This window comes from Taudactylus pleione, unplaced genomic scaffold, assembly GCF_031769625.1.
Source record: "Taudactylus pleione unplaced genomic scaffold, aTauple2 ptg000040l, whole genome shotgun sequence".
NCBI classification, from domain to species: domain Eukaryota; kingdom Metazoa; phylum Chordata; class Amphibia; order Anura; family Myobatrachidae; genus Taudactylus; species Taudactylus pleione.
In genome coordinates, this window is record NW_028284442.1 from 29976240 (window position 1) to 29997763 (window position 21524).

The window sequence follows — 21524 nt, forward strand, 5'->3', positions numbered from 1 at the left end:
GCAGAGACTCATCATTATCAGACATGGTAAGGATAGTGTGAACTGTATGTGACAAAACCACACAAACACAGGTTGCAATTGTGAGGTAAATATCCACCCAGACAGCACTGGTACCGTGAGGGCTAATGAAAAGAGGAAGTATAGGAAAGTAAAATGGCTGACAGAGGAAAGAAGTACAACTGTGGTGCCTTGGTCTGGGGGTGGGGTATAGGAGAGGGCGCCACTGCATCCTGGGGAGAACCAATTTAACTGTGTGGTGCCCGATGATTCTCAACATTTCTTATACCCCAAGGTATCCTGTGGATCCCTATGGACCCTAATGTACAAGTACCAGTCAAAAGTTTGGACACACCTTCTCATTCAATGGTTTTATAGTTTATTTAAATTATTTTCAACATAGTAGATTAATACTGAAGACATCAAAACTATGAAAGAAAACATATGGAATTATGTTGTAAACAAAAGTGTAAAACAAATCAAAATATGTTTAGATTTTAGATTCCTCAAAGTAGCTCCCTTTTGCTTTGATGACAGCTTTGCACACTCTTGGCATTCTCTCAATCAGCTTCATGAGGTAGTCTCCTGGAATGGTTTTCCAACAGTCTTGAAGGAGTTCCCAGAGGTGCTGAGCACTTGTTGGTTGCTTTTCCTTCACTCTGTGGTCCAACTCATCCCAAACCAGCTCAATTGGGTTTAGATCGGGTGATTGTGAAGGCCAAGTCATCTGAAGTAGCACTCCATAACTTTCCTTCTTGGTCAAGTAGCTCTTACATAGCCTGGAGGTGTGTTTGGGGTCACTGTCTTGTTGAAAAACAAATAATGGTCCCAGTAAGCACAAACCAGATGGGATGGCATGGCGCTGCAGAATGCTGTGGTAGCCATGCTGGTTAAGTGTGCCTTGAATTTTGACTAAATAATTTAACAGTGTCACCAGCAAAGCACCCCCACACCATCACACCTCCTCCATGCTTCAGTGGGAACCACACATGCAGAAACCATCCGCTCACCTTCTCTGCATCTCACAAAGACATGGCGGTTGGAACCAAAAATCTCAAATTTGGACTCATCAGACCAAAGTACAGATATCCACTGGTCTAATGTCCATTCCTTGAGTTTCTTGGCCCAAACAATAATTATTCTTCTTGTTCATCCTCAGTAGTGGCTTCTTTGCAGCAATATGACCATGAAGGCCTGATTCACGCAGTCTCCTCTGAACAGTTAATGTTGAGATTTGTCTGCTACTAAGACTACGTGGTCTCTAATCTGAGGTGCTGTTAAGTAGCGGTTTCTGAGGCTGGTAATTCTAATTAACTTATCCTCTGCAGCAGAGGTAACTCTTGGTCTTCCATTCCTGGGGCGGTCCTCATGAGAATCAGTTTCATCATAGCGTTTGATGGCTTTTGTAACTGCAATTGAGGAGGATACATTCAAAGTTCTTGAGATTTTCCATATCGACTGACCTTCATGTCTTAAAGTAATGATGGACTGTCGTTTCTCTTTACGGAGTTGAGTGGTTGGTGCCAAAATATGGATTACAACAATAGTCAAATAGTGGTGTCCACTGTGTACTAACCCTACCTCTGCACAACACAACTGATGGTCTCAAACACATTAAGGCAAGTAATTCCACAGTTAAGACTCTTTGACAAGGCACACCTGTTAATTCAAAACCATTCCAGGAGACTACCTCATGAAGCTGATTGAGAGAATGCCAAGAGTGTGCAAAGCTGTCATCAAAGCAAAAGGGGGCTACTTTGAGGAATCTAAAATATAAAACATTTTGATTTTACACTTTTTTGTTTGCAACATAATTCCATGTGTGTTCTTTCATAGTTTTGATGTCTTCATTATTAATCTACTATGTTAAAATAATTGAAATAAACAAACCATTGAATGAGAAGGCGTGTCCAAACTTTTGACTGGTACTGTAGAAAGAATGGTACAAAAACATCCTCCAAGAGCAACTTCTTCCAACCATCCAAGAACAGTTTGGTGACAAACAATGCCTTTTCCAGCATGATGGAGCACCTTGCCATAAGGCAAAAGTGATAACTACAGTAAGTGGCTCGGGGAAACAAATCGAAATTGAGTCCATGGCCAGGAAACTCCTAATCCCATTGAGAACTTGTGGTCAATCCTCAACAGGCGGGTGGACAAATAAAAACCCATAAATTCTGACAAACTCCAAACATTGATTAGGCAAGAATGGGCGGCCATCAGTATTTGGCCCAGAAGTTGATTGACAGTATGCCAGGGCCTAATTGCAGAGGTCTTGAAAATGAAGGGTCAACACTGCAAATATTGACTCTCTGCAAAAGCTTAATGTAATTGGCAATAAAAGCCTTTGACACTTATGAAATGCTTGCAATTTTACTTCAGTATACCATAGTAACATCTGACTGAAAGGTAAAAAAAATACTGAAGCAGTAAACTTTGTGAAAACCAATACTTGTGTCACTCAAAACTTTTGGCCACGGCTGTACACTGTCTGGAAAGCAGTTTCTCCACCTCAAATGCACCTGGTGTCAGTCATTACTTGACATTCTGCTTGGGTTTCAAAACCCCAATTGGTCATGGAATGAGATGCAATGATTATTGCAGTCTGAATAAAGCATCATTGTGAAGCCAGGCTCTGTAAGAATTTACCCTTATATAGCAGAGGGGTTACCTTTTGGCTCAATGTCCCCTTGGTTTCTGTATCAAGGAAACAGAGGAGCCATCCATTATAACATCAAGCTGGATGGAATCTCTTTGAGCTTTCAGTACTCTCCACTACAGATGGTTAAAATTGACAGTAGAACTGGAGGTTCTTAAGTTTACTTACTTTATATGGATCCAGTAAAAAGTCACTCAACTTGCTAGGTATAGAGTACTTTTTAACCAGATCATCCTCCACAATCCATGGAGCATTCTCTCCTGTACCAATCCGCAAAGCGTTATGGCGAATGAAATAACGCAGGATCTCCTTATTGGGAGGACGTTCTGAGCGATACAGACTTTCCACTGGAACCATGCTTATTATCTGAAAGCAGAGACAGTAGGATTAGCAAGATAATAGTTAGGCATGGTTTATACTAAGTACAATAGATGCATGCCTTTACACTTGTGCATTTTATAAAGGGCCAACATTTTATTTTATGTATTTACTTATTAGCATAAGTAACAAATAATTTTATAAGATGGGGCACATATGGCCTACCTTATCTTCATTCAGCAATTTCACATCATATTTGTGGGGCAGAAATGTAGGTGGTACCCATTTTTTCTCTTTTTTCAAGCTTTCAGGGAGCTTACGAGGAGAACGTCTTGCTCGGTCACCTATGGGCGAGATGGAATTAGTTTTATCCCAGATTGTAGGTACTTACATTTGAATAAAAATAAAGTTGTATAATCAATTTCATCTATTCACAGATTGATAAGAACTATCCCATAAACATTCAAGTCTGGATTTGTGTGCAGGGAGCACATCATCACTATAAAAGATGATCAAGAAGATTGGGGCGTGGTGGGGCACAAAATGACGCCCACGATGAGAGAGAACTACTGGCTCCTGAGGGTGGAGTGTGACGTATCTACAGCCTGCTCAGGACATCCTCAGCATCTGATAAGGCATGCCGGGACAAGGTTATAAAATAAAGCTGTCTCAGCAGCATAAAAACAAGCGCCCTGCTTCTTTGGGCAAACCCAGAACATCTGAGGTCAGACATTTGTTGAGTGAATAGAGGGGAAGAGACTGATGGGTATTTCTAAAAGTATTCAAACTCATGTCCCATTTCAAGCAATGTGAATCCTGGAGAGCTCACTTTCCCTTAGCGCGCTCAGGCTGTCTCGTCGGCTGTTCTCTTCCTTCAGCTGGATGTCCTGAACCACTTGACTAGAGTTCTCCTTGTCACTGGATGGAGAGTCACATGACCCGTCCGGCTTCTTCTCAGCACCAGCCTGCTCCTCTTTCTCCAGGGGATGAATCTGGACTATATTGGCTCGCAAATATTTCTCTGGCCCCACCTGAGACAAGGAGAACACACACAAGCAACTGTTACAAATATAGTATACTAAATTCATAAAAACTTACCAAGCACGCTGAACTGGACAAAATGGTCTTGCTCACAGGAGCCTGATCATTTCTAAATGTGTGGGTTCTGGGTGGTCACACTAGAGGAATCTATTCAGTTATTTGGGAATGTTACTGTAATTTGAATGCAATAATGTTGTATTTGAATAATCAACCCCAGACTACCTTTTTTTTAATAAGATTATGAATGACACCATTTTTCATACAGGCATCAAATTTCTGTGTGAAGTACAAGCCCCCTTAATGCACTGCTAAAGACAATATACATATATTTTCATTAAGACGAACAGTCAGCACTCAGATTTTAAATGTTACATTTGGTCAGAAGCCATTTGACTGGCAAGGTTTTCATGCTAGTTTGAGGATTTATTGGCTGGCTTACCACAATAGGGGGTGACAGAGCTAGAATAGTTTTTAAATTAATTTGACTGCTCCAGTTATGTGAAGGCTTCCACAAAGCAAAGATTTTTCTAGGATGCTCAGCATGGTATAAAATTCTTATTAAAGCAATTTTTTTACTTCCTCAACATTAAATCACTGTTAGGCTATAAGAAGACTTGTTACCTACCACTTTTCCTTAGTTTGTCTCTCAGGCTGCTATTAATGAACTATGGGACCTGTATCAAGCCATGGAATGCGATAAAATTATAAAATGAGGAAGTCGATTGGTTGCTATGGGTAACTTCTCAATTTTATCTTTGAAAAGGTTTGATACATTGTCCTCAGAATCATGCACAATGCCATAAGACTACCATGCCACTTATGTTACACATGCCATAGGGAGTAGAATAGAACACACACCCCCAATCTGCACTGCTGTAAATCACCCCCCCCCTCATCCAGTCTCTGCAAGTACATGACATGCTGAGAAATGCCTGAGACTTCCAGCCCTCCAAAGGGTTTGTTTAAAAAGGAGATCCAGGTAAGCCAACAATGAGTATCAAATGTTTGTTTAAAGTTCACTCAGTAAAATGGATTTACCAATAAACCAAATCAATAATTTGATATAGTTTAGCAGCTGCAACATGTAAGTAAAAAATTAGTGATATGGTAAGAACTTACCTTTGTTATCGCTTTCTATAAAGTCCATAGGGTCCACAGGGAGACCTTAGGGGGTATAGGTGATGGAGTCATCCAGGCACCACGCAGTTAAATTTTTCTCCCAGGATGCACTGGGTCTCCCTCCTATACCCCGCCCCTGGGCCAGAGGCAGCGCAGCTTCGTAGCAAACCAAAGGCCGGAGGAGGATAAAAGAGCAAAGAGTCTGGAACACACTAGAATCACATTCTCACACAGGAGACGGAAAACCAGTGACCAGAGCGAAGCCCATTTGAAGCACAGGTGCGTCAGGGTGGACGCCCTGTGGACCCTATGGACTTCGTAGAAAGATAACAGAAGTTCTAACCATCTCATTTTCTACTTCAGGGTCCATAGGCTCCACAAAGCAGTGCCTTTAAGGGTGCGGACGCTCCTGTGAAGAGAGGAGAATCTGCCACCCAAAGGAAGCATCTTGAGAGGCGAAGGTATCAAACGCATAATACCTCAGAAAGGTCCGGGACAGAAGACCACGTGGCTGCCTTACAAAGCTGAACAGCCAAGGCATCACCGCAAGCTGCCCACGAAGGACCCACAGACCGAGTAGAATGAGCAGTAGCAGAGGGCGGCACTGGAAGGCCCTCATGCGTGTAAGCCTCAGAGATAGTCAATCGAACCCATCTAGCCTAGGGGTTTCCAACCACGGTCCTCAAGGCACACCAACAGTCCAGGTTTTAGGGATAGCCATACTTGAGCACAAGTGACTTAATTAGTACCTCAGTTATTTTGATTAAACCATCTGTGCACAATCATGGATATCACTAAACCAGAACAGTTAGTGCGCCTTGAGGACCGAGGTTGGGAAACACTGATCTAGCCAATAGTTTATTGGCTGGTCATCCCCTCTTGTGGAATCCGTAGAAGACAAACAAGGAGTCAGACTTCCGAAGGGAACTGAAACAGTCCACATAAATCCTGAGGGCACGTATCACATCTAATGAGGCCACACCTGCCGAGAGGTCTGGAGAATGAAAGGCCGGTACAATAATTTCCTCAGTAATGTGGAAACTAGAAACCACATATAGGAAGGAACACAGGACGAGTCCGAAGCACCGCCCTATCCCGGTGAAAAAGTAGAAATGGGGAACGGCAAGAAAGCCACCAAGTCTGACACTTCTGGCAGAAGCAATAGCCAGAAGAAAAATCAGTCTTAGCTGTAAGCTATTTGAAATCCACTGAGTCCAGGGGGTTCAAATGAAGGGCCTTAAGGACAACAACCAAATCCAAAGGCGCCACAGGAGGGACAAAGGGAGGCTGAATGCGAAGGATTTCCTGTAGGAAAGTGCGGATACCAGTAAGAGGATCAATCCTTCACTGGAACCACACTGAAAGAGCAGATACATGCACTGTCAGCGAGGCAAGGCAGAGACAAAGATCCAAACCCGCCTGCAGGAAAGCTAAAACTCTGGATATCTGAAACACCTGGGGATCGTAACCTTTGGGAAGACAGTTGAATGTAGGCGTGCCACACCCTGTGGTAAATCCTGGAAGAGGCTGGTTTACGTGCTCTGAGCATGGTGCTAACCGCAGAGCCAGAAAAAAACCCTTGGACCTTAGGAGGGATGTCTCAAGATCCACGCCGTCTAAGACACACGACCCAGGTCCGGTTAAAGGCAAGGACCTTGAGACAACAGGTCCGGACGTTGAGACAACAGCAACAGAGTGTCGATGGAGAGACTCTGAAGTTCTGAGCACCAGTGACGTCTGGGCCACGCTGGAGCCACCAGCAGGACAGGGCCTCCTTGTTTGATGTGAAAAGAAATATAGTGGGCGCTAATCAGGGTACAATTAAAGGTATTTTAATAAAGGGCAATAGGAGTAAACTCCAAGAGATAAAAACACATATGGAAATACATAAATGCTATTGTTATGAAATAGTGTAAATAAAATAAAGATACAACAATTGAAAAATATTAAAATAAAAAATAAATAATAACAGTGAAAAATAAAAAATTAAAAATGAAATGAACCCTAAAAAATGGAAATTAATGAATGAGACAAATAATAAATGCAATAAACACACAGTGTATGCATACACAATGATGATAAATCAGCACGCACCACTACTCGTATGGTGCTGCACATAGAACTACACAAGTGTATTGAACCACAGAGCAATTGCTGTTTGATGAACACAGATGTAGCGATGTTGAATAAATTAGGATACTAAGATCACTTGGCAAAAGAGATACATGTCCTTCAAAAAAATGTATACATTTGTATCTGGAATTGTTCCTGCTAAAAGATGTTCCCAAAAAAAAAAATTCCCTGAAGCAAGGTGTAAATGGATCGTAGCTCGTAATTATATATCAATCCTGGTTAGAGCTATGAATGGATCCAAAACTAATATTGATAGTTGGAGGCTGTGGATTTGCAGCATGGGTTGTCAGACGGGAGAAAGTTTAATCACATGCATGTGTGTTTGGTAAATATCCCGCTCAGTTTTCCTGCCCTGAATGTGTCCCTTCTTTTCAGACCAAATGCTGCATGGCCAGCGAGCCGGCAGTAGTATTTACCAGTATGATGGTCAAATGAACAGGGCACCACGATCAGGGGAACAGCAGCCCATATAATCTATGCCTCTCCACAGCGGGCACTCATGTAACGCGTTTCCCCGCCTATACGCCCATCAGCGGTTTCCTCAGACAGTGTAACATACAGACCCGGCAGCTGCTATTAATACCATCTTCAATTAAGCGGATCACAGGTGTTTTCTCCGAACTTATTACAGCGCATGCGCACTCTCATAATAGTGTTTCTTCAGTTGATAATAGAAGTGTTCTCCACACTTCAGTTGTACATGTGTATTTAACTGTCACATCAGACTCTGTTCTGGATATGTAGAACAGCCAATTCTGAAGATGGCAACATTTTATTTATAAGCTGATTGCTAGAGATGTTTGCAGAGTATCCAGTTGTAAAAATAGCAGCATTCTGTTTGTATATTGACTGCAATTATCTATCGCTTGCTCTGAAAAAAAACGTGCTCTTGACACAGTAATAGTTTATAAGAAAAATATCAATACCAATATACATAATTATTGGTGTCTCTTGTCCTGGACCTGTACACTGGCAGTTTACACCTAGTCACTGCCGCCTGACTTAGAGTTCCCCCTTGATGGTTGAAGTAAGCCAGGGTAGTGACGTTGTCTGCCTAAACTTGCACGGGTTTTCCGTGAAGTATGAGTCTGGCTTGCTGCACGGTCCTGAAGACCGCCCGAAGTTCCAATATGTTGATTGGCAGCGAAGACGCCTTTGCTGCCCAATCGTCCCTGAAGAATGTGGACCTGTCACTGTGCCCCAACCCCGGAGACTGGCGTCCATTGTCAGGAGGACCAAGTCCGGAAGCCAGAAAGGAGCGCCCCCTGGTGAGGTGGCTCATCTGCAGCCAAAAAGCAAGAGACAGACGCACCTCCGGAGAGAGCACCATTGTTTGTGCTTTCATCCAATCGGGTAATCCGTTCCACCTGGAGAGGATCAATTTCTTCAGAGGCGTAAAAGGACACTGGGCATATTCCACCATGTCGAATGTCAATATCATGGATCCCAGTACTTGCATCGCTGAGTGGACTTACACTCAGCGACATCTGCATACTTGCATCTGCAAAGTGGAGATCTTTTCTGCAGACAGAAAGCTTCTCTGCTGTTGGGAATCCAACAGAGCTCCCAGTTAGAGTATCGTCTGGGACAGAGTCAAGAAGGGCTTTGTCCAATTGATCAACTACCCGTGAGTCTGAAGCACAGAAATGGTCAGCTGTAGATCGTGGTGAATTACTTCTGGAGACCCTGCAAACAATAAGAGGTCGGCCAGGCAAGGCAACAGTCGAACCGCAGATGTGCTGCCATGACAGCCATAACTTTGGTAAATATCCGAGGAGCTGTTGAGAGACCAAACAGCAGAGCTCGAAACTGGAAATGTTGCTTTATAGCAAAACGGAGGAAACGCTGGTGAGATGAAGCAATTTGAATATACAGGTATGTATCCTGAATATACAGCGATACCATAAAATCCCCCGGTTCCATAGCCAGTATAATTGAGCGTAGGGTTTCCATCCTGAACTGAGGTACCCTGAGGAATCTGTTCAGGGACTTGAGACTGAGGATAGGCCTATATGACCCGTTCGGCTTCTGGACCAGAAGCCGAACGGGAGTAATAACCCGTTCCTCTCTGAGGCTACGGGACAGGGACTACAACTCCTGCTTGAAGCAAGAAATGTATGGCATTCTGGATTTGTAATGCCTTGTCTTTGGCTGACAGAAGGCTTGTACGGAAGGATATAAAACCAAAAAAAGAGAAAAACCTGGCGCTGTTCTAGACAGTTTGCTTCTAAGCTGAGACTGCAGCTCTCTATGGGAAATCTACTCAAGATCTCCTAATCTGAAACATAGAAAATATATACAAAAGAGAGCGCTGGGACAGCTAATAATATTAAAATATAATTTATTATAAATCCTCAAACTTGTATTTCCATTCTGGTGTATATTGTTCACCATCTGGATATTGATCAAGTGCTTCATATCTGTTCCTGTGTACATAATTCCAATCTCTTTGTTCCCTATGCCTATTAAAATAGTTTTTACCTTTATAATTATGATTTTTATTCTTGGAATTGATTGGAATTATGTACACAGATATGAAGCACTTGATCAATATCCAGATGGTGAACAATATACACCAGAATGGAAATACAAATTAGGATATAGAATATCTGAATCTGATGAGGAAAATGGGTCTCCTATAAAAAGGAAACATTTTTTAGAAAAGCGCCAATACACAAGATTTGGAGCAAGAGAGAGTCCAAGGGCCCCCTAAAGAGGATAAGAGAAAAAGAACTAGAGGCTCAAGGGGAGGTAGGAGAAAATCCAACAAAAAATCCTTGTGTGAGATGAAAAATAAAAAAGGTAAAGGGATCTTCAATCTATCGAATAGAGAACTTGATGAAGAAATAAAACTCCTAGAAAAAGGTTTGACATTTGCCCCTGTGGCTAAACCGAATGTATTCACTCTTTTTATAGATTTGAATAAATATGTAAGAACTCTAAGTAGAAAGAGATATTTTGCATTAAAAGCCCTTAATCAAAAATAGAAGGAGACCCAATACTTTTAGATGAGAACGATGAAAGAATGATAGAAATATTAGAATCTCTGCAAAGTGAAGATAGGAAAGAGATACAAAAGGAAATAAAAATATTTGACATCAAACAGGGTAATAGATTTAAAAATAAATCAGATTTCTACCCCTTACAATATAAAGGTCCCTTTGTTGAAGCTTTCTATAACAGTACAATGAATGATTTTAGAAAAATTTGCGACAAGGCAGAAAATGGTAATTTAAAGGATAATCTGAGAAAAGGTGAGAGAAAAGCGCTAAAAATTTTATATGCAGACAGAGAAATAATAATCAAGCCGGCTGATAAGGGAGGTGGGATTGTGATAATGAATACAGGGGACTATTTGATGGAGGCAAATAGGCAGCTGCAAGATTCATCATTTTATATCAAGATGGATCGCGATCCCACCTCCCTATATCAATTGGAGCTGAGAAACCTTCTTGATAAAGCTTTGATTGAGGGCGCAATTACCAAGGAAATATTACTTTTTTTATTTAACACATACCCCACGATACCCACGTTTTATTTTTTACCTAAAATTCACAAATCACTCACTGCACCCCCAGGGCGTGCCATTATTTCAGGTGTTGGCTCACTCACGAATAATTTATCATCATTTGTTGATTTTTATCTCCAAAGTCATGTAAAGAATTTGAAATCCATATATAAAAGAAACTAAACACTTTTTGAATAAAATAAACAATATAACTTGGAAAGAAAATTATGTTTTGCTAACGTGCGATGTAGAAGCACTGTATTCAAATATTCCCCATAAAAAGGGAATAGAAGTGGCTGTATACTATCTTTAACATGATGAAAACATTTCTACTTCCCTGCATGACTATTATATGTTCTATTAAATTTATTTTAGAACACAATTATTTTGTATTTAATTCTGATTTTTATTTACAAATCAAAGGGACTGCTATGGGGACCAGGTTCGCTCCGAGCTTTGCCAACCTCTACATGGGCCGCCTGGAGGAGGAGCATGTGTGTGTGCGCGTGTGTGTGTGTGTGTGTGTGTGTGTGCGCGTGTGTATGTGGGGGGGGGGGGGAAGAGTTCGGGGCGAGCCTAGTCTACTATGGAAGATTTATAGATTTATTTATTATTTGGGATGGGGCTATTTCACAGCTAGATTGTTTTATTGATAATTTAAATTACAATTCTTTTGGTTTAAAATTTACACATCACGTTAGCACTCAAGAGATTAGTTTTCTGGATATTGCGCTCAATATCATAGATGGTAGGCTGACTACAGAGACATGTGTAAAATCAGTTGATCAAAATAGATATCTAAAATTATAAAAGTTCACAGGCACAGTCATGGAAAATAAATATTCCAAAAGGACAGTTTGAGAGTGAAAAGAAACTGCTCTACGGAGAAGGCCTTTGAGAAACAAGCTAGTTCTCTTCTGATGTCTTTTAGAGAACAAGGATATCCCATCAGTATTTTACAACAAGCACTAGAGGAGGTGAGAACTATCAAGAGAGAAGATTTATTAAAGATGGAGGGTAGGGAGATGACACAAGACACTAAGAGGAAATAAAATAAGTGATAGGTCAGCATTATTCAATACGAAGTATAACCTCTGTGAACAAGAGATTAGATCAGTTATAAAAAAGAACTCATTAATCCTACAAATGGATAAAGTTCTAAAAGGAGAAGTTGACCTGGGTGGTAAGGTTATTTTTAGGAGGTCAGATAACCTGAAATCTAGCCTTGTATCTAGTCATTTTCAGGATAATAGTAAAACCGCAGGAAATCTTTATACCTGGTTACCTATAAAACCATTGGGTTTCCACAAATGTGGGAGAAACCGTTGTAATACATGTAATCACACAAAACAAAAAACTACTGAATGTTTGTCATTCACATACAACAAAAAATTCCCTATTAAGGAATTTATAAATTGTAAATCTACTCATGTGATATATGTAATACAATGTAATTGTGGTAAACAGTATGTAGGGAGAACTACCCGCCAACTGAACACTAGATTTATGGAACATTGGAGGAATATATGTAAAGGAATAAAAACACACCCACTCTCAAGTCATTTTGTATACTGTAGGGATGCATCTCGTGAAGATTTTAATATCATAGGAATAGAACAGATAAAATTAACAGCAAGAGGTGGAGATAGATATAATAGACTCTGCAAAAGAGAGGCTTTTTGGATTTACCAACTGGGAACTCTTTTTCCAGAAGGTTTAAACGACACCATCGAACTTAATAATGTCCATTAGATTTTATTTATCCTGTAATTTACTGGCTAGGATCAGAGTTCCCTTTGGGCTAGGTAGTATTTACTGGAAAATAGCTAGTTGGATATACATTCCCACTTGACTTCACTTCTCATGATATGGCCAATTATTCTGCATATATTTAATCTAGTTTCATCGATGAAGATATCATCATAAGTATATCACTATTAGAGATATACACGATAAAGATGCTAGTATTTTGTTATCTATGTCTCTGTATTCTGTGTTTTTGTTTTTCTGTATATTTTTGTGTTATGTAATTGATTATTTATGTAATGGAAATATATTCCATTGCACTGGTGTCATATCTAGCAGCATTATGTAGCTTTTAACATTTTTGTTACAAATAATGCTGCAGATAACTTAAGCTCTGGATCTCACTATAATCACTCTGAGTTATATAATGAAGAGTTAATCTGCCATCGATTATGATATCATCACAAGTGTATCACCGCAAGTGTTATATGCGGTGGAATGTTGATATTATGTGGGAGGCATATGACTATCTTTCTATTCTCTCTATATATATCTCTATATTTTCATGTATTTTTCGTCTGTGTATTGCTAATTTTATGTATTTACTGTGTGATAGAAGTACAATTTATTTCATTGCTGTAATATGGAAATAGCATTATGTAACCTTTAATATAACTCTTGCTACAAATAATGAAACACATAAGTCTTGGATTTCACTCTAATTATTTAGAGTGTAATAATGAAGTTAATCTGCTTGATAAACAGACCAGCTTCTGCATATCTATGCTCTGTGACACAAAGGTGAGGCATAAATGAGCCCTGAGTGATAACTATAGCGCGCAAGCGCGAACTCGATGAGACATACACCTATGATCTGTGATACAAAGGTGAGGCATAAATGAGCCCGGAGTGATAATTACAGCGCGCAAGCGCGAACTCCGTGAGACCGATAAAAGGAGGGTCTAATTCAGTGTCGAGATTACTGACTGAGGAAGCCGCCGAATAGCTAGGCGGAGAAACACGTTTTTATACAATACCCGGAGACGCTGGCCCACTGCCCCACACGGACTGACTTTGTTACATCCGGAGACGCCGGCTAAATGCTGCTCCGCTCTGACGAACTGTAAATATAAAGGGTACCCTGAGAGCTGAGCGATACGTTGATGGTAATATAAGAGGCCATTTGCCAAAAGGCTTTTTACTGCTGGTGTGGCTTGACTCCATTGGATACACAGGTGATATAAATTGTATCAATAACGGAATGTAGCCATAGCAGCCTTGTTGGAAAGACTGTGACTTCTATTTGTGGGGCTATGGTGAACAGCATTTATAAGCATATGCTTTTTAATGATTAAAAAGGAAGTCCTTTGAATAATATATAAATTCAAAAGCCGATAAAAGGAGTATATGAACTTCAGATATATCGATGTAAGCGGGAAAAGAAATACCGGTGAAAGAAATTACTATTATAAAGAAAGCCTTATTAATTTGAGTGATATACAAGGATTTATACAAACAATCCAAATACCCACTGCTATAACAATTAAGACAGTAGAAGGGAGACAAGTGAAAATATTGAGACAACTCACATTTGCAGCATATAAGACTGCTATATTTATCCTTGGATCAATACGGAAGTTGATGCTTCAATAATTACGGATACTTTTCTAGATATGTATATGTTGTTATAAGATATTGGGCTTTTTTTAATTTTAATGTTTTAAACAATTTTGAGGTTATCTATATTCATTGGCTGGAAAATTATATGTGCATATGGATCAGATACTGTGCATAATCCATTAAATATAAGTTTGGAACAACTATATATCTGCACTGGAAACTATTGAAGCTTTTTGCTTCTTTATATAAATAAACAACTATAGTTATTAATGCAGATATTTATATTTATATGTGCATGATATTTGACTTCATATGGTGTATAAGTCTGAATAATAATTTTTGTGTTTTAATGTTTTTGTATTCTATACACACAATTCTGTCATTACGCTAGACAATTGGTTATATATTATCGATCATATCTGGTATATGATTGAATTATCGAAGTTTGAGGATTTATAATAAATTATATTTTAATATTATTAGCTGTCCCAGCGCTCTCTTTTGTATATATTTTCTTTGTACGGAAGGATTGTTGGGGAGGCCTTCTGTGGACAGCAAGAGCGTACCCTTGAGATCACTTCTTACCCAAATGTCTGTGGTGGTCCGACACCAGCACTGGGCGAACTGAAAAAGCCGGCCTCACACCTAGGGATCCCCCAAGGAGAAGTCCGTCCCGTCCTGTCAGGTGTCATCGGCTTTGGCCGCCGGACGTCTGGTACTCCAGGCCTGTTACTTGGGCTTGGAATTCCTTTTAAGGGATGACTGTCTAGGAAAGGGCTGACCCTTAGGCTTACCTTGGTGCCCAAAGAACGAGGTCCGGGAACCTGAAGACTTAAGGTGCATACACACTAGACGATATGCTCCCTGAGCGATATCGTCTAGTGTGTCCCCGGCAGGCTGTGCTCAATGTCGTTCATGACATTGAGCACAGCCGCTGAACAATATCATTAGCGATATCGTTCAGCGCCGGGCTCTCTCACCCATTCCCTGACATGCAGCAACCTGACGAGGTCGTCAGGTTGGCCTGCATGTCAGCCCGATGAACGAGGATGACGAACGACCCGCGGGAACGCGCGTCGTCGTCATCGTTCATCTTTTTTGTGTTAAAAATGGATGATAAAGTGGACGACTGAACGATATCGTTATCGTTCAGTCGTCCACTTTAATCGCCCAGTGTGTACGCACCATTAGATGCTGAAGGCAGAAACACAGACTTAGCCGCCAAGTCTTACAGACACGCCCCCTTTTCAATGGCCATGTCCCCTTTTCGAGTGTGCCCTCTAGCTCCAGCACCCTGCCTGCCCCTGGAGCTAGAGTGAACACTAATCACCTATACCCACTAATCTCCTATAACTAATTAAAAAAAAAACAATGTGATAGCGCCAGTTATATCCAGGAGCAAGAAATATATCACGGAATGAGTATATTTAGCAATGTGGGATCGCTGCTTTAAGTTTTATATAGCGTAGACAAGCATACACTATATGTTAGAGTACTTAGGCCTGTACACAATTTTTCATGTGGTTTTCCATATGAAACAAATCTAGAGGAAAATTATAATTCTGCCTTTTCTGCAAAGTTCTAGTTCTGTAGGAAATAGACATTCATTGGTTTCAGTGCATGTGTGTAATATATAAATATAAATATATATATATATAAAAAACACAACATTTTTATTAGCCAAAGCAGTTTTAGTCAGTCTTTTCACTGCCCTTTGTGCAGAGGTGCCAATTAAATTGGGTTCCTTTAGTATAAACCCTATCTACCAACTTGCATCTTTGCATTTCATGTCATATTATTCCTGCATACTGTTGAACAACGTAGACCTGTGAAATGCTTACCTCAAAGTCACACTCTTCACCAATGGAATATTTTGTCATTATCTCCATCCAGGATTGGTCCACCAGTTTGTCTAAGGAAATGGTGTTATGGTGCACCATCTCCAGCACCTGCTTCTCGTACCATATTGGAAACTCCTCTTTCAACCTGTAACATAGATCTATCATGTGAAATAAACCAAAACAACAGACTCCTGTTAGGCTTTAAATTCAAGGCCAGTGTACAAATAAGCAGCCTGCTGATATTTCTGCAATAACATGCTGCAAACTTATACACTGAAGACCTGTTCCTAAGACTGAATATACAGGGTTGAGTCTCCTATATCCAAATATTCCGAAATACAGAATAATCCTAAATAATTTTGGCATGACTGAGATAATGAAACCTTTGATTTTTGATGGTTCAATGTACACAAACTTTGTCCAAGGCACAAATTATTGAAAATATTGTATAAAATTACCTTCAGGCTGTGTGTATAAGGTGGATATGAAAACAAATTAATTTCATGTATGTACACAAACTTTGCTTGAGCCACAAAATTACTGAAAATATTGTATAAAATGACCTGCAGGCTGTGTGCATAAGGTGTATATAATACATCAATGCATTCTGTGTGTATATTGGGGTCTCATTCCCAAGGTATTTCATTATATATGCAAATATTCCAAAATACGGAATATTCCATTACCCAATATACCCCTGGTCCCAACCATTTTGGATATGGGAGACAACCTGTACTACACCTTAACCCAAACAAGTTAAATCGCCATCCGTAAACCATGGACAAACAGACCTTTATACATATCATAAGACATTGAAATCCTACAAATATAAAGCAAAGGACATAGTGTAGCATATACAAAATAATTGGCAGCATAGACATGCCAGTTTGTAAATCTATTCTGCTAAGGGCATTCACTAAGTAGAACAGCTACAGGCTTGCAGAGCAGTTCTAGAGAGAAGGCTCCTTCTACTGGAATTAAGGTAGACTACCCATAGGCATAATTAATAAAAAAAATAATAACTTTTATATATATATATATATATATATATATATATATATATATATATATAACCAAAGGACTGGCACTCAATGCACCTAGATAACTACAATCAAAAAGGAGGTGTGCCTTCAGTAAGTCTCTCTCTCTCATAGAGATTGCTTCCGGTGACCCTATATCCACATAAGGTTGCACCTGAATGTACCATTTACTTGCAAGTTTACATAAAGAGGTTAATAGAGTGCCTTAAGACCATTTGGTAACCAGCCTTATACAGTCTGCACTTTCTGAATGCTATTGAAGTAGGTCTTTTCAAATAGTTGTGTTGTGGATCCTTCAACAGGCAGCACAGGTGGCGTAGTGGTTAGCACTACTGCCTCTCAGCACTGAGATCATGAGTTGACCAGGCACTCCACAAGATGGGGACTTTAACTTCCAAGTTGTAAGGACAGAAATGGTTTACAAATTCTATGTACAAAAATCTGTAAATTAGTGGCGCTATAAAAAATAATAAAACTAACTAAACTTCCCACCAGCAGTGCTGCCTGTTCAAAAAAAAGAAAGAAAATCCAGATACCATCAGATTTGGATGAGTGCCTTAAACATATTGTATTCACTCTAAAACATTGTGTGAGGCTATTTACCATTAGTCTGTACAACATGAGAAACAGTTGTGCAGTTTGAAAAGAACACAAACGCTCAGATTAAAGAACATTACCGTTAACTACATACACCCTGCTGCCTCCAGGTTTGATACCAATTATCTTCAGGCCACCTTAAGTGGATTACCTAGACCGATTTAGCCTGTTACTGTATGGTTTTTTTATTTTTAAAAGGGTTTTCTTTACTGTGCACCTCTTTTGTATTTTACTTCAGTCAGGAAGGAGAAATCAACATTTCACTGAAGGGCTTTGCACTATTTCAGTGGCTTGGTTAAAGTTTAGAGTCAAATCCTAAAGGAAGCACTTTCAAACACTAATAAGGGTTTTTTGAAGTGGAGATGTTGGCCAAAGCAACCATATTGTAGCTATTATCTTCTAGAACGTGCTAGATAAATGTTAAGTGGAATCTGACTGTTTGCTATGAGCAACATCTCCACTTCTAAAAACCCACAAGTTAGTAAATATAACCCTAAGGGACCAAGCAAACTATAGCTGCACCAGCCTGGACAGGAGACATGGCAAAAACACTGAAAAAAAAAATGTGAAACCTGCAACATCATCTTAGTCACCCTTCAGGTTTAGACATTTGAATGGTATCCACCATACTTTTCGTCTGGGTTGTCCTTCTGTCTCAGTTTGCAAGCATCTCTTGGTGGATGCCTAATCAGACTTCCACTAGAGATGTTGTAAAACTACAGGTCCCAGCATGCTTTACCAGCTTATCGGTGGTAAGTTATGCTGGGACTAGTAGTTTCACAACAGCTGGAGAGCCACAGGTAGGCCATGCCAGCACTAGAGTGTTTACTTCTGGTTCCACTGTGACATATGGGGTGGAATTAAATTGTTTCCAGCCCCCATCGCGCCCGACGGAGCTATTCAATTGATGCTCCTGTCGGGCGCGAGCAGAGGGGTGAGAGCTGAAATCGGCGAAAAGTGACCTGTCTGGGCGCCCAAACGGCACTTTTCGCAATCGCACCCAGCACTTTGGTTGGGGTTAGCCAATTTACACGGCTAAACCCTACCACTTTGGGCGCGATCAGCTGGATTTGAATAGCAGCCCGCGATCCCCTGTCACTTTAGACAGGAGATCCGGGCCACAAAAACAATTGCTTTCCGCCCTTGGTGTATAGACATTGAAGTCTTAAATCGTGGCAGAAATCTGTACTTCCTTATGCTTCAAAGCCATTAGTCCCTGTACTATCTTTTCCAATAAACATTTTGAATACAGGCTACTACATCAACATATTCCACCCAATGAATTGCAACCATGGCAACTCTGTATGAGAACAAACGGACTATGCCACCACAGTGGCATACCTTACAATTGAGGCATGACGACAAGTAAAGCAATGACAGATCTCATGGCCTCTAGTCACAAGTTCCAACTTCTATTTTTGGCTCTAACAATACTCCTTAACAGAAGCGATGACAATGTGGTCATGTCCTGGCACTATCAACTGGTAAACCTTTTTTGGTCAAACTTCCATGAGGATAGTGCTGTGAATGAGAAGCCATGCCCCCTCTGAGCTCTTGCAAAGGGAACGGTTAGATCTGAATCTTAGCTCCAAGCCTTGGCACTTGCTGTTCTTGTCCAACTTCTTCTTGATTACTTATCAAGGATTCCTCTTGCAATATACTGATTCTTGTTTTCTGGGGTGATGCAAAATTTCGGACCAAGGTGGATTGCTCCCACCTGAATTGGGATAATTCTTCCTGCCTTTTGCATCGCTGAGAGGTGGCACTTCATAAGAACGTCCCTTTCAGCATGATTTTGTTCAGAAGCTTGTAAGCTTTCCTTGAATACATTTCAATAGCAGAGTCCCTAAAATATCCTTTACTGCATATGTCCCCTCATTGTCAAGGCTCATTGTGCTCAAGCTGTGAGCACATCAAGGATTTTTGGAACAAGCTTCTTTGTAGAGACATTGCCTTCGGCACACTTCCACCAAGTTAAACAAAATTAATTTAGTGTTGCCGCTAGACTGAGGGAAGGGCAGGGCGCAGAAGTAAGCTTCTACGCTCACCGTAGGGGGGAGTGTCCTTGTGACAGGCCTAATTTGTCACACTGTTGCTCTTGGTTTTCACCCAGTCTGTACTGTATGACTGCTTTGGTATGACCCACTTTCCAATCCAGTGACCCCCTATGTATCATCAATAGAATCTCTGTACTTATTGCAAATAATATTCTCATGGAGCTCATGAGCTCAGGGCTTTACCACAACTTAAAATGCTTTGGTCAAAGTTCTGCTTGCTGCAGCTTTTCATCCACACTTACAAATTCTACTTTTGAATGAGCTAGTTAGCCAGAGTCCTGCTTGCACACATGGCCTTCAGGAAACGTCATTGTTGATAATTTGCATCCAAGCTCATGGAGACAGCAGGCCTTATATACCCTAACCATGGAGTAGCAGTAGTATTTAATGGTAATGAAACCTTAAAAAACATTTTATATAAAATAGTCTTAGGTAATAATTCACTTGTCTTCTCAAAGTATTTAAAACGGTGTCAATGTGTTTTAAAATATGCAAAATTACTTTTTACACCTCTCAAAAGTTTAATTTTACTCACAGTTCTGCCACTTCCTGTTCTTCATCCCAGGCCTCTTTGTGAGTCAGCTGGTTGCTACCTGTGCTTTTACATGTCCATATCCGTTCTGCGTAGTGCTGAATACGTGCTTCATATTCTCTACAGATGTTCAGTTAAGGCAAAATTCTGACTTCTAGTAATACTGCAATCTTACACATGGATGGATAATAAGCTAGTCATGGGGTTCTCAGTTCCAGTCCCCAAGTACCACCAACAGTTCACGTTGTGTATTTCTTTAATCATGCACAGGTGAGTTACTCTATTTTTGCTGGTAATTATCCCACCTGCTTCTACAGACCGAACCACTGAAAATATATATCTATATCTCACCACCATAACTTCAGCTGTGTAAATCCTATGCAGCTTGACTTGAGTGTACAAATGTCTAAATAAAAGATAGCAACAGAGCAAAGGAACAAGAACCATGAAGGAAAGGTTAATAAAAACTTGAAAAGCTAAAAGGATGAAAAAAAAAAAAAAAAAAAGTGTAGACAAAATCTTGAAAGAAGTCAAGCTGCATCAGATTACACAACTACAGTTATAATGGTACAATGTTTCTTCACTCTTGGGGCACAATTCAATTCAGAGCGATATTCAATAGCCGCGGGAGGGAGTTCCCGCAGCTATTTAATAGACCGCGCTGTTTGGGTGGCTAAAGGATTTCTTGTGGCACACCCCCCCCCCCCCAGGGATGAGAGGAGAAATCCGACGAGTGCTGGGTGCGCAGATGTTTGGGAGCTTAGTGCAGCGCTAAGAGCAGCGCGCCTGGCACTTTAGTCAGAATGCAGATTACCGCGCCTTAACACTCAGGTTAAGACGCAAGAACCGGCATTCTCAGACTTAACCCCTTCCCGACAACGCTAACAGCTCGTTGAATTGAAAAACTGCGGGAGCTCCCTCCAGCGGCTATTCAACATCGCACTGAATTGAATTCGGCCCTTGGAGACAGAACATACATACCCAAGTAGAACAAGGCAGAGTGCTTGGTTAAGCATACTGTATGACTCATTTCATAGTTTTGGGAGGAGGGTGCGGGAACCCTAAACAAGATTAGGGTATAATGAATACTTAAATTATAGCTCAAAGTGTACAAATGCAGAAATTTAACCAGTTTATTACAAAAAAAAGTGGAGTACAGTATCAACTGTCTTTGTAATCAAAGCATAACACTCAACACCTCCCCCCCAATATGAGAGTTGTTGCTATATAAGAGACTAGTGTACATGTGGCAACAGTAGACAAGTATATATGCCACGCAGCATGTCTACAAACACCCCCCCCCCAACCTGGGTAAC

At 40.5% G+C, this 21524-nt stretch overlaps 1 protein-coding gene across 1 annotated transcript in view; it reads right to left on the reverse strand.

Moving 5' to 3' along the window:
- BAZ1B (bromodomain adjacent to zinc finger domain 1B) overlaps positions 1–21524 on the reverse strand; it is an 80965-nt gene that overhangs the window by 47657 nt on the left and 11784 nt on the right. The window contains exons 2-6 of the mRNA XM_088455151.1: positions 20212–20328; positions 15983–16127; positions 3804–4005; positions 3200–3318; positions 2825–3022 (exon numbers count right to left, since the gene is read on the reverse strand). Of these exons, the coding sequence (XP_088311277.1) occupies positions 2825–3022; positions 3200–3318; positions 3804–4005; positions 15983–16127; positions 20212–20328 (781 nt within the window). The remainder of the gene's footprint in view (positions 1–2824; positions 3023–3199; positions 3319–3803; positions 4006–15982; positions 16128–20211; positions 20329–21524) is intronic.